The sequence below is a fragment of the Mercenaria mercenaria genome, chromosome 3 (assembly GCF_021730395.1).
Source record: "Mercenaria mercenaria strain notata chromosome 3, MADL_Memer_1, whole genome shotgun sequence".
In the NCBI taxonomy this organism is placed as follows: domain Eukaryota; kingdom Metazoa; phylum Mollusca; class Bivalvia; order Venerida; family Veneridae; genus Mercenaria; species Mercenaria mercenaria.
Genome location: NC_069363.1, coordinates 74,189,895 through 74,202,500, shown reverse-complemented (window position 1 = coordinate 74,202,500; position 12,606 = coordinate 74,189,895). Strand labels below are relative to the sequence as shown.

The 12,606-nt window shown below is 35.7% G+C and overlaps 2 protein-coding genes across 3 annotated transcripts in view; one reads left to right on the top strand and one right to left on the bottom strand.

Moving 5' to 3' along the window:
• The window catches only part of LOC128555928 (uncharacterized), a 10,053-nt gene extending 3,551 nt beyond the window's left edge, over positions 1 to 6,502 (bottom strand). Inside the window, exons 1-2 of the mRNA XM_053539753.1 lie at positions 6,359 to 6,502; positions 4,640 to 4,698 (exon numbers count right to left, since the gene is read on the bottom strand). Of these exons, the coding sequence (XP_053395728.1) occupies positions 4,640 to 4,698; positions 6,359 to 6,502 (203 nt within the window). The remainder of the gene's footprint in view (positions 1 to 4,639; positions 4,699 to 6,358) is intronic.
• The window catches only part of LOC128555709 (THAP domain-containing protein 11-like), a 53,509-nt gene that overhangs the window by 26,092 nt on the left and 14,811 nt on the right, over positions 1 to 12,606 (top strand). For both annotated transcript variants that reach the window (XM_053538908.1, XM_053538907.1), the window contains exons 2-3: positions 7,290 to 7,567; positions 8,228 to 8,326. In XM_053538908.1, coding sequence (XP_053394883.1) covers positions 7,294 to 7,567; positions 8,228 to 8,326 — 373 coding nt within the window. In that variant the 5' untranslated portion in view covers positions 7,290 to 7,293. The remainder of the gene's footprint in view (positions 1 to 7,289; positions 7,568 to 8,227; positions 8,327 to 12,606) is intronic.

The following is a 12,606-nucleotide window of genomic DNA, read 5'->3' as shown; positions in this document are numbered from 1 at the left end:
TCGGAGCTCCACGATTTATTGCACGAATTTTGTATTACTACGCTTTCCTACGCTTTCTTACGCTCCCAGTACGTTTTGTTACTACCTGCAGCATTTTATTACGAAGCTAACACGATTCTGGTCGATCTCCACCACGATTTTCATCACGTTCTCTCAAGTTCTCTTACGATTACCACGATATGCTATCACGTGTTGTCACGTTCTGTTTAGATCCCTCACGTTATCAAGTTTTGTTAAGCTCTCCTACGATTTATGGCCACGATTTGATCAAGAGTGTCACGTTTTGAGCACGATTGGAGTATGAATAGGAGGCGAGGGACACCCTCACATTCTCTCCAGAGATTCCAAAGAGGAACGAGCTATGCATCAAAGAGCTGAACAAGATGCTGAATTTGCAATTTTCGTTTATGCCTATAATAGTTTCTTGTCGGCAGCAGCAACAAGGGACGGAACAGGGCAGGATAGAAGAGAGAGGAAGGAGAAGAAGAAATAGAAGGCCTAAGACCTGTTGGGTGAGATCATGGTTAAGTGGAAACCGAAGGCACAAACTGGGACAATATCCATAACTTTTCAACACAGAACTCAGGCGTGAAGATGTTGGCTCCAACGTCAACTATGTAAGGATGCCTCTAGATCTAGTGGAACTTAAAATCGTGTTTCCAATTTCACCAAGATCCCCATACGATGGAGCATCAAGGTCTGATGCGCTACGTTAAGGTCTGTTAAGCTGCATTACGCTCTACGACGATTTCCACGTTCTGTCACGCTCTCTCAAGATTTAAGATAAATCGGGGTAATCGTGGCAAAATTTTTGACTGTCAAAAATTTTGTCACGATCCCTACGATCATCACGATTCCACCAAGTTCCCCCAAGATCACCACGATTCGATCCTACGAGCCCCCACGCTCACCACGCTTCTCTCAAATCGTGGACATCGTGGACATCGTGGCTAAGTGTAAACGCAGCATAAGCCAAATTTTGAAAGAAAAAAATTATTTAAAATAACATTCCCTGTTATGTCAAGTATCTGAGAATAAATTTCATTTCCTTATGTCAACGACAAAATTTTTTATACCGGTGAAACATTATTTATGTCTCACCCCCTCTGGGGGAGACATATTGTTTTTTCCCTGTCCGTCTGTCCTTCCGTCCGTCCGTCCGTCCGTACGTCACACTTCATTTCCGAGCAATAACTGGAGAACCATTTAACCTAGAACCTTCAAACTTCATAGGGTTGTAGGGCTGCTGGAGTAGACGACCTCTATTGTTTTTGGGGTCACTCCGTCAAAGGTCAAGGTCACAGGAGCCTGAACATTGAAAACCATTTCCGATCAATAACTAGAGAACCACTTGACCCAGAATGTTGAAACTTCATAGGATGATTGGTCATGAACAGTAGATGACCCCTATTGATTTTGGGGTCACTCCGTCAAAGGTCAAGGTCACAGGGGCCTGAACATTGAAAACCATTTCCGATCAATAACTAGAGAACCACTTGACCCAGAATGTTGAAACTTGATAAGATGATTGGTCATGAAGAGTAGATGACCCTTATTGACTTTGGGGTCACTCCGTCAAAGGTCAAGGTCACAGGGGCCTGAACATTGAAAACCATTTCCGATCAATAACTAGAGAATCACTTGACCCAGACTGTTGAAACTTCATAGGATGATTGATCATGAAGAGTAGATGATCCCTATTGATTTTGGGGTCACTCCATCAAAGGTCAAGGTCACAGGGGCCTGAACATTGAAAACCATTTCCGATCAATAACTAGAGAACCACTTGACCCAGACTGTTGAAACTTCATAGGATGATTATACATGCAAAGCAGATGACCCCTATTGATTTTGGGGTCACTCCGTTAAAGGTCAAGGTCACAGGGGCCTGAACATTGAAAACTATTTCCGGTCAGTAACTTGAGAACCACTTGACCCAGAATGTTGAAACTTAATAGGATGATTTGTCATGCAGAGTAGATGACCCTTAACGATTTTGGGGTCACTCTGTTAAAGGTCAAGGTCACAGGGGCCCGAAAATTGAAAACCATTTCCGGTCAGTAACTTGAGAACCACTTGACCCAGAATGATGAAACTTCATAGGATGATTGGTCATGCAGAGTAGATGACCCCTAACAATTTTGGGGTCACTCTGTTAAAGGTCAAGGTCACAGGGGCCTGAACATGAACATGAAAAACCATTTCCAATCAATAACTTGAGAACCTCTCGACCCAGAATGTTGAAACTTCATAGGATGATTGTTCATGACCCCTATTGTTTTTGGGGTCACTCTGTTAAAGGTCAAGGTCACAGGGGCCTGAACATTGATAACCAGTTCCGATCAATAACTTGAGAACCACTTGACCCAGAATGTTGAAACTTCATAGGATGATTGAACATGCAGAGTAGATGACTCCTATTGATTTTGGGGTCAGTCTATTAAAGGTCAAGGTCACAGTGGCCTGTTCATATAAAATCATTTTTTGGAAATAACTTGAGAACCACTTGACCTAGAATGTTGAACTTAATAGGATGATTGGACATGCAGAGTAGATGACCCCTGTTTATTTTGCGGTCACTTGATCAAAGGTCAAGGTCACAGGAGCCTGAACAGTGACTTGAGAAGCACTAGGCCAAGAGTGTTGAAATTTAGCGGGATGACTGGACATGCCAAGTAGATGATTCCTATTGCAGCCAACCATCAGTGTCTCTTTGACTTTCGCTCCTGACCCCTATTGACTTCTTGCCTATAGGACTTCGCATTGGGGGAGACATGCGCTTTTTTACAAAAGCATTTTCTAGTTATCATTTTTTTTACCTGAATCCCTGTCTGAAAAGCGATAAAAACTCGAACGTGTAAAGGGGTTGTGTTATTAAAATGTGCGTTGGTGAATTTTGTTGTCATACATGTACTGACAAAACTTACACAGTTAGTGATACAAGATTTAATACCAGTTTGATTAAGTACAACATCGGTATTTTCTGTATGACAAAAACTCGCGTTTAGTGAAAAAAGCTTATTAGAGACATACTACACAATTTTTAAAATCGTTTTATGCCACATATGATATAACAGTTGTTGTATGCTTTTTTTGTAATTTCATATTCATAAGATAATATCAGTACTTTAGTCTCCATTTATGAAAAAATGTTAACAATATGATACAAAATGTAGTCTTTAAATTCATTCAAATACAAATGTATTGGCAAAACAGCAAAATATCTGTTTTTATGTACTACATCTGTCAATATCGATTCATGTTTTGATTATAGCAAACATATTAGTAGATCATTTTTCCTTGTACCGTTAAAACCGATACCTTGTGATTCATTAAAAGAAGGCCGTTCCTTACGAGTTATCAAAACTGTTTACAATAGTTAAGCTATTGAAATTCACATACTATACATACGTCGCGCCGCGTTGTCTCAAACGTCGGTGATTTGGATCATTATATCAGAAATGGATAACCTCCAAATAAAACTTAAAAGAAACAAGTGACCCTAGCGTAATTACACCTGATTTTCTCTCCTGGGAAGGTATTCATTTTGTTATAATCGACGTAGTTGTCAAGTGCAATCTTTATTTAAAAAAAAAAGCTTTGAATATTGTCTTCAATAATTGTTCTTTAATAGCTGGTTAAGGCCAGAGCTTGCAAAAAGTTTGTTAATTTTACACATGGTATATGTAATATTCCAGATATACTGAGTACATCTAGAAACGCAACACTTGGGTCTACAGTCAATATTTTTTAAACCGATTTGGTAAATGCAATTAAATGTGTGCTTGTTCAAACGTGAATATGGACCCTTGGTATAAATTATATATGCATGTACACGGTAATTAGAAAGGAAAGTATGAAAAAATCAAGGGTAAAAACGTTGCGTTTCTAGATGTACTGAGCATATTTATATATGGGTGTAAGGTATTATTGGTTCTAAAAGGTGAGCATGATCAATGGGTCCTGGAAGCTAATTACTTCAAATTATGCAGTTAAAATAGTACTTATCAGTGCCGTAACTACGTTGAGGCATACCGAGGCAGCTGCCTCGGTGTTTTTTAAGCAACTTGTTTTTTTGTTACATTTGATATATATAAATAAAATTTACAATTTGTTTCCGCTCTAAACAAAACAGATATATTTGAAACAAATATCTAACCTGTTTTTTTTTCTCCCTGTTTTCACGGAAGTGCAGTAGAGACCTACTAGGTCTAGCAGATCTAGTCCATATATTCTTCTAGGAAATTGAGTCGATGAAGCAAATTTATTTTCTAAATTGTTTATTCAAATCCTCTTTGTGGATATTACATTTGTTATAAATATTTCTTTGTTCATTTTAGGATTTCTGTGTACTGAAAATTAATTTTGATGTGTCCCATTAAGAAATGCCCAAATCATATATAGTTTGATGGAAATGATACCTAGGTTTGATTTATTGTTTATACTGACTTACGGAAGAGACAGTGAGTTTTGTTTCTTGTGTGGTCGTAGAATCAACGGTAACTCCTAAACATAGTCACACATTTCCCAACCCCTCCAAGCATTTCTCACATTTATAAGTAAGCACTTAATTTTGTAATTTTGCTTCACATAACGTTTTGCTAACAATTTTATGTCTTAACTGGCTGAATAAACGTACCATTTTCTTGTAGAACTTAACAATTTCTGAGCCCACTGCCTGTTCTTCAATTCACCAGTCTAGTATGGTAAACCTGTCAACCTGAGTTGCTCAGATTCATTTGTACTCGAGTAAGGCAGGCGGGTAATGTGTACATTTCAACCCGATTCTCTCAGATGCTTTTTTTTATCAAAGAAATCTTAAAATGCACCAGTTTATCTTTATAATTTCAAACTGATTTCTTCGGGAGGACCTTGAAAAACCATCTTTACCTGTATTCCAATTATGCAGACGACTAGTGCATACTTTTTTACCTTATTTACTCAGATGTTTTCGAGGATGGTTTAAAATGCAAAGCTTTGTTTTGTATAATTTCAAAATTTAGCGGGGAGGACCTTGAAAACCCATCTTTACCTGTATTTCTATTATGCAGGCGAAAAGTGCATACTTTTGACCTTATTTGCTTAAATGTTTTCGAAGATATGCATAATTTCTCGGGGAGGACCACGAAACCAGCTCTCTATGTGTACTCCAATTATGCAAGCGTGTTGTGCGTGTATTTTACTCTGATGTGCTCAGTATTTTGTCTGAAATCGCTTGAAATACACAGCTATATGTTGTATAGAGGTTCGCCTTCGATCTCAGCTTGTACTCCACTATTGCAGGCGAGTTGTGTGTACATTTCAAAACTGTTTTGTTCTATTTTTTAAATAGAATAATGTCCGGGAATCGATATTGTATGAGAGTTCGAATGTAGAAATTTCGGCAGTGAGTATTTTACATGGAAGGAGTCACTTTTTCTATAGAATAATAACCGGGGTCGTTATTCTATTCATGAGATTCGAAGGGAGTCATCTTTAGGGAGTCAGTATTTTACTTGGAGGGGTCAGTTTTTCTATAGAATAATGACCGGGGGGTCGTTATTCTATAGAGTTTTCAAAGGGAGTCAGTTTTTTATAAGGGGAGTCAATATTTTACAGGAAAGGAGTCACATTTTCTATAGAATAATGACCGGGGGGTCGTTATTCTATGGGGGTCGAAATACTTCATTACACCTGCTTAAAAACTTGGTCACGGGGTCAAATACTAGTACTATATTAAAAAGTACCTTGTCATCAGCTTAGATTTTTGTTTCAATTTTCATTTAATTTAATCAGAAGCTACGTTTAGATGACAACTGGGTGAAGTTAAAAATATTGGTCATGGACGGTATAAAGTAGGTCACAGTCAAATATTAAATAAATAACAGGTGTAGAGGTCAAATATTTGTTTCAATCTTCACTAAGCTGATTCAGAAGTTTGATCACGATGATATCAAGGTCAACTTCAAAAATGGGTCATATTTGGTCATATTAAAAACTAGGTCACGGGGTAAAATAATATATTATGAAATGCCTTGGAGGCAACATTTTTTTGTTTCAATCATCAGCAAACTTGATCAGATGTTGTTGTCCCAATGTACATGTAAATCACGATCAAGCTAAAAGTTAGTTCATGTCAGTTCAAAAATAGCTCAAAGGGTCAAAAGTCTCATTAAATAGCGCACTTTCTCGGACGAGCGATCTTGGATCATCTGTAATGACCATCTTGTTTTATCAACTTAGTTTATTTGTATTATATATGTGACACATTTTATTTGAAAATAAAAATTGTAAGAAATGATATAATTCATGCTTCTTCACAAAACCAAGATTTCACACAAGAAGTAAAATACATCTAGATAAGCATATCCTCGTTTACTTTAGTATCATTTTTTATGTTAAGACCCATCTTCAGAGTAGGTTGAATCTTTGAATCATTTCTTCGTGCACCATCGTCATATCTATCTTCCATGGCATCCTTCTTAAATGAATTTCGTTCACGTTTTATTGAGCTGTATTTCATCTTCTGAGTCCTGCGTGCCCTCTCTGCAAGATCGAATTACTCAATTATGATCCCTGGAATAGCGATAAAACGAGAATGTTTTGGTGCGGAAATCGTAGTACCGGGGGTAGCACATTCAAATAGTTTTCGAATCATGTGCATGATATTTACACAATATTCTGAATAAAAAACTTAAGCCCTGATTTATAATTTTTGTTTACCTTTCCACTTTCACTTTCGAACTTGTAGCGGGAACAAAATGACGTAGCGCGATCACGTGATTGGGCACACTGATTATAACATAGGATTATTGTCGACATCAGTCAGTTTGCCTCTGAAATTATTTTTTGACTTCTCAAGCAGTACATTCTCTATATTAGAAAGTATTGTTTGGCAGATTTAGGGTCTACTAAGCTAAGGGCCTAGTAGTGGTCCCGCAGTTTAGTATATTTGTACGGTGTGGTTATAGGCCCTAGTCACTGATATATTGTTTTGGTAAGAAGAAGATCTTTTTAGGAAGGAGCTAGATTTAGCTTTTAAAAAATGGCTGAAACATACATGTCAAGGGCCAAGTGAGAAAATGTGCAGCCAGACAGGATTTTGGACACGTGGCCTTTGAAACACCCTTTGATGTACACAATCATTCCAATTTTGATATATAAGTCCTATACCTTGGCATATAAAAAGAGTTTGTGATAAGTAGTAAGTTAAACATGTATTTGGCAGGTGTCCGGCTAGTTTTATACAATTACTAGATGTTGTAACATAACTTATATTTGATTATAAAATTGGTCGAATTAAATTTCAGATAGATGGACCGTCCTACTAAGCCACGCTCACCCCGAATAGCCGGTGGATACAAAGGATCTGTAGGAGCCTACTGTCGTGTGCCTGGCTGTACAAATGCTCAAGGTCGTTGTAACAGAATGGGGATGAAATTGTCATTCTACAGCTTCCCCAAAGATGTCAAGCAGAGAAAATTATGGCTCAGTATGATAAGACGTGATGTAATTGATGACAACGGCAAGGCGGTACCCTTTGAACCAAAGTCTCATTCCAGAGTGTGCTCAGCCCATTTTGTTGGAGGTACATTTAACTTTTTCTAAGTCATATATTACATCAGAAATTAAGCGTATGGGCTGTCATTAATGAGTATGGTATGGACCATAATTTAAGTAAATTTGGTAAAAGCGAGACTCGGTCATATATGTCAATATAATAACTTTCACTGTATCATCAAACTGTTCTGTGATACAAAACGTACTGACAGGCTAATGTATCGCGATACAAAGAATAATATTGATTTTTCGTTACACCCAAAGTAATTGTTCAATGTATAAAAACTTAATAAAGTAAATGTGTTGAAAATGTATTATTGACCGACAATACAGTTTAAGTAAAAACATGACATGCCCCCACCCACCACCACACAAAGTATCGACAGAGCTTTAATCTGGTCCCTCATACAGAATTAGCCCTGAAATATCAATTATGGTTATTGTTAAAAATTTAAAAAAAGTGGATTGTCTGAACAGCAATGTTTAGGACATGACAGAATGAACTGAGTATCTATTTTAATGTCATACTAGATATTAAGCTGTTCTCAGCTACTCACTTGACTTTGGTCATTTCTATGTTATTCACTTTTTTCAAGACAAGCAGTAACTTTCTATGCATTTATATTATTTTTGATATTTTTCTATGCATTTATATTATTTTTGATATTTTTATGCATTTCTACTTCAGGTTCTAGATCTAGCAGTCCTCTTAGTGCAGCATATGTTCCAAGTATCTTCCCCAGAAACAGCACATTGAAACGTCAAACTAAAAGAGCACAGGCAGCAGGTATGTAAATTTCTTTTTGTATTGGTTTCTAATTAGTGTCACAAACACAACACTTGTGTTATACAAAACAAATCATATAACAGACGTGGGGCCCTCTTGCGGAAATGAAAACATTGTCATTATAATGGTTGTCTAGTGTATGTGTGTCAATCCGATTTGTTTGGCCTCACACATAGAACCAACAAAATATCTGTACAACTACATGTATAATTGTTTGGTACATACTTCTACCTGATACAGTTAAAGCAACTGGCCTCCAAATGGTTCAACAACATAACTTTTTATATAGATATCTTGAAATAAATGATTTATTTCTTAAGCAGGCTTTAAAATTAATTGAAGTACTAACAAACTTATGTTATAGAAATACATGAGAATTTGCTGTATTTACTACTTTATAATAGGGCTGGGACGATTTCAAAACTTTGAAACCGGTTAATCATTTGTTTGAAATTGAATCGAACTTTTGATACCAGTCAAGCACACATTTCAAGATTATTCACTACATGGATAAATATACTCTGTACAGAGTTAAAGTTATTGTTTGAAATGCAGAGTTATGAAGCAGAAAAAGCTGAGTGTTACAGTAGTTTCAATGACTTGAAAATTGTGATAGACTGTACGGAAGTAATGGTGCAACGAGCATCAAACCTAGACTCGAGAAAGAAAACATTCTCAAATTACAAGCACCATGACACGGTGAAGTTCTTAGTTAACTGCTATATTTGGTGACAGACACACTGTTTCTAAAGCATGGGGTGGCAGGTCATCAGACAAACATATTACCCTTAATAGTGAAGCTCTTACGAATGGACTGTCATCAGGACAGACAGTTATGGCTGATCGCGGCTTCACAATCAATAGTGATTTGAAGAAAAAAGGGGTAAAATTGTTGATTCCCGAGTTTAAAGGCCGCGATCGACCACAGATCAGTAAGAAGGAAGCCAATAGATCGGAATTTATATCCAAGGCGAGAATTCATGTTGAACGCATAATTCAAAGAATCAAAACGTTTTATCACTTTGAGAGAATAATTCAATTAAATATGCAGGATTTGGTTGAGCAGATCTTTACTGTATGCGCATACCTCACTAACTTTCAGCTGTCAATAATTCGTCGTTGACTTACATAAATGCTGATTTCTGGTAAATTGATACAATGTTAGTAATTGACAATTAGAAAACGTGCATGGAACACAAAACTTAAGTGTCTCCTATTATTTCAGTATTTGTGTAGTTGATCAGATTTTTGGATAGTTATTTACTACATTGCATATTTCAGACAGAACATATGAAATTAAATCAGATTTACTATTGATTACATTGTTTCATGTCATTTGCAGTATTGTGTACTGAAAATTCCAGAAGTGTAATGATTTAAATATTTTAGCTCCACTATTCGCAGTGAATGTCAAACAGTGCAGATCATGATCAGACTGCACATTTGTGCAGGCTTATCATGATCTGCACCGGTTGCAAAGGCAGAATCAACCATGTTCAGCATAATAAGTGTTTTGCTTGTTGTGCATGTTCCAATCAGTATTTTTTTCTACAATGTAGAGTTTGATTAAAGCCCAATTTTATCAAAATTTTCAAAAAACTGAGAAAATTCAGCAAAAAGAAACAGACCGGATTTTGAATGTATGATATGAAAAAAATGGACTTATGCAATTTTTCATAAAGTGGAGTCTATGGTAAAATTCACAGCTTTCATAACATGTACCTGAATAGAATTTTTTCCACCATGTAGATTTTAATGAAACTTTGCACATTCATGAATAAATATATGGTCTATAATTGTGTGGAATTAAATATATAGATTAATGTGCCTTTTTCGAGATATTTGACCATAAAATGATTTCATTTCTGTCTGCCGAATCCAGGCTTTATTTTATGATTTTACACCATAACTTTCGATTTATCAAACAAGCAGAACTACCTTAAATACGCATTTGTTTGCCAATAACGATTCCCAGTGTAGAAATTTTACCATGACCTAATTATTAACGCTTGCCCCCATTCCGAAACCAGTTGAAAATACACTGAATTTATCGTACTACTTTTCCTCTTTCATAAGAAAATTGATAGAAACAAATGAAGAAAAACTCTGTTTAGAATCATATTTCCTTTATTAAAATAAATATGGAATTGACATGCATTAATGCTAAAGAAGTGACTAGTGTGACAATAGTCGTAGTTGCATATCATAAACATGCTGGTTATGCATAAGATATCTTTAAATACAAATAGTCAAAGATAAACATCTGAAAGACAAAGAACTGCGGAAATTATCTTTAAACATAGTCAGTTATGTACATATTATGGCCATATAGTATAGTGAAATGACTTGCATTAATGCTTAAGAAGTGACTAGTGTGAAAATAGTTATAGTTGCATATCATTAACATCCAATGCTGGTTATGCAGAAGAAACCTTCAAATACAAATAGTAAAATATAAACATCTGAAAGACAAAGGTATGCGGAAATTATCTTTAAACATAGTCAATTATGTACATATTATGGCCATATAGAATAGTGAAATGACATGCATTAATGCTAAAGAAGTGACTAGTGTGACAATAGTCATAGTTGCATACCATTAACATCCAATGCTGATTAGGCATAAGATACCTTTAAATATAAATAGTCAAAAATAAACATTTGAAAGACAAAGGTATGCTCAAAACATCTTTTAACAAGTCAAGTATGTACATATATAAAATCATGTATATATTTTCTGAATTGTAATGGTAACTTTGAAGTTGCAAGACTTTTTACCAAGTATAGATTACTTCCAATAAAATAAGTTTAAGACAAAAGATTGTAAACGATATGACATGCTATGTATGTACATAATGTAATTGAGATATTTTACAAGGTATCAGAACTTCCAGTCTACCAAATGCATATATAAGAAAAATCTATTGAAGTCACTACATGCACTGAAAATGACAAGAACCAGTAAATAACACTTTCAACATTCATGAAGTTATTAAACTGACAACTCCAGATTAAAGTTTGGACACAGTAGGATGTATATATGTGGTTACTTGCAATTAATATCATAGTACTGCATCAAGTCCTATTAAATTAAAAGATTTTAGGAAAGGCAATGGCTGTTTACTTTGTTAAAAATGTCTTTACAATTTCTATATTACATACTAAGTTGATGCTGTGGAATTACACAGAAAAGGAAAAAACAACCCTTTTTTATGATGCTCAGTGCTAAAATGAAAAGAACTGTTTATCTTGATATAAAGAACATGGTAGTGTTCCTGCTTATTTCATTTTTATATCTTTAATCTGTTTATCCTTGATACGCTGGGTATAATATTTTACCAGGAACATTTTTAATGCTACTTTATTTGGAAATGACTACTGAGCATAAATGCTACTGGAACTTCTGCTTAATTAGACATGATGAACAACAATGTACATAAAATCATTCTCTCTCAACAATGTATCAGAAATGAATTTACAGACTTCTTGTATCTGAAACTACATATTAGTGTGTTATATTAACATTATGATCTATTTTGTTTGTAATTATCATATTTGTATATCTTTGTTATTATATTGACAGGTATTCATTGAATAAATAAATACTGTCTTTTTTGTGTCATCGCTTTTTCAGAGTGATACTGACATTCACTAAAAATTCATAGCTGTCAATACACTAGATCACATTCACGCGAACATTCAGGACAATACCAGTTATCGCCTGAATCAGCCCACTCTTGGTCATACTTTGCGCAAGGCCAACACATCCAAATATCACACCCACCACAGTTCGGACAGTCACAGCCAACACTGGCATCTGAATTATCAGGGGCAACATTGTCATCTGGCAGAACATTTTTACAAGTAGCACATTTATAAACAGATGATTATGCCAATATTAACTGAGCAGATGTTGTTTGCTTGAGGGTAATTGCGGAAGACGGTATAACCAGCTGAGATGGCGGATTTGATTTTGAAACCGCCTTCTTGGCGGTTTTCTTTGGTGATATCACACGAGTCCTGTTTGACGCCTGGTATTCATCTGTGGATACATGTTCAGTAGCTGGGGATGAAGCGATATATAAATCTGAGACATTAGTGTTTGTGTTAGAGGTTGAACGGACGGCAAGGGATGGGGTGGTTAATTCTGTTTCTTTCAGAAGTTTTGGTATTATGTGCACTTTAAAGAATTCCTTACAGGACGGTACCAGTCTGTCTGTAAAAAAAGTTTTCATTGTAATTAACATTTAGGACCATCATGTCACGTGTTGTCCAAACAA